Source organism: Phytophthora infestans, genomic scaffold, assembly GCF_000142945.1.
Source record: "Phytophthora infestans T30-4 supercont1.5 genomic scaffold, whole genome shotgun sequence".
Lineage (NCBI taxonomy): Eukaryota > Oomycota > Peronosporomycetes > Peronosporales > Peronosporaceae > Phytophthora > Phytophthora infestans.
The window spans coordinates 2,233,934-2,235,450 of NW_003303754.1; the positions used below are offsets into that span (position 1 = coordinate 2,233,934).

Consider the following 1,517-nt stretch of genomic DNA (forward strand, 5'->3'; position numbering starts at 1 on the left):
CTTGGTGGAAGACGACTTCGACTAGAAAAAATAAACAAGTGGTCGGTACTTCGAAGGCGGCAGATTCAAGGAGAAGTATACTGTCGATACAATACAGGACACGATACGCTGTGCAAGACCCAGTCTCAGGCTCTTTTCAAGACGATGATTAGAAATAATACATTTGTGGCGCAAATCCGTGCAATTAATGCATGTAAAAAAACCTCTACAGTAAACAAAACATGTCATTTTGAACAAGTTCCCAGCACTACTGTTACAATACCGGCCATTTGCAACCGAGGTTGTATTGTCGGAGATCGTCGATCATTGATTGGCTGATGTCATGGTGTCAGCTAGAATTGTTGGCTGCTACAGTCGTGCACCTCCAATTCGGCACCGGTATCAGTCGATACCCTGCCAGATTTTATGATTACGCGAATCGGATGCGCAATTACCTTTGCCTATCACCACCCTAGCAATTAACCTCAACGGTTTTCCCCTACTCGCCGAGGGATGACACGCCGCATCGATCTGATTTTAAATTTTGGATCGGACGTCTTCTTACAAACACACACTTTAATTTTTACCGCCAAATACAATGGGACATCGCCCTTCCTCCTACATGTCACACAAAAGCAGTGAAGCACAAGTCAGATCCTGCATGCTCTCACTCCGAACTTGCTCGTTGGGCAACGGAGCGCTTTAAGACCCCCAACTTGGGGGCCCCAAGCAGTAAAGCGCACTACCGTCGAGAGAATTCTCAAGCGGTCCACGGAAGTTGCCGCCTTGCCGGACACCTATCGCGACCGGAAGCGCTCTTGCGCGCCCGCGACTCGCGCGTCTGACGCCAAGATTATGCAGAAGATTGGCGTATATTTGGTACTGAATTAACAAATAAAATATCAGTGCACTGGATTTGCGTTTGTTTTTTGCTTTATGTTGTGCACTTATGCCCTGGCACTGTTGATATGGTCCGCCCTGCCGAATTGGAGGTGCACGACTGTACTTGTGTAGCCTGCTCGATAGCAGACGCTGGCGCGCTAAGCAACTGTAGTCAATACAAAAAGCAAGACGGTTGCATTGCAGAGAGCCAGTATACAAATATCGTGTCATCCCAGGCTACACGGGCGTATAACAAAGGCATTACGATGATGGGACGCAGAAACACTTAACAAAGAAACCGGACCATGACAAGCCGCTACAGGCCCAAGCTCGTTAAGTTTATGTCCTATAAGGACAATGTCTCGTATAGTAAGGACCACACGTTCACGACGGAGGCGCTACTTCGTATCACACCAGAGGACTTGTGTCGTTGGATGAACAGGCAGACGTACGGAGATTCAGAACCAAGTGATGAAATAAGGCCAATACATCGCCGCTTGACGACTCTTGAGCTCACGAAGAAGGCCATTTCGTCGTTCATGCCACGCATTAATTCAACATGGGATCCAATAACAGAACGTGGAAACCCTACCCGATCTGATACAGTGAATAAGGTAATCAAGAGAGTGAAGAAGTTCGAGGTTCGGCGCGAATGA

The 1,517-nt window shown here is 47.7% G+C and overlaps 1 protein-coding gene across 1 annotated transcript; it reads left to right on the forward strand.

Annotated features, from left to right (window-relative positions):
- Positions 1 to 1,202: 1,202 nt before the first annotated feature.
- On the forward strand, positions 1,203 to 1,517 carry PITG_04209 (uncharacterized protein; the record flags this gene model as incomplete). Its single annotated transcript, XM_002905842.1, has 1 exon — positions 1,203 to 1,517. The coding sequence occupies one exon, from the start codon at positions 1,203 to 1,205 to the stop codon at positions 1,515 to 1,517; it is 315 nt and encodes a 104-aa protein (XP_002905888.1).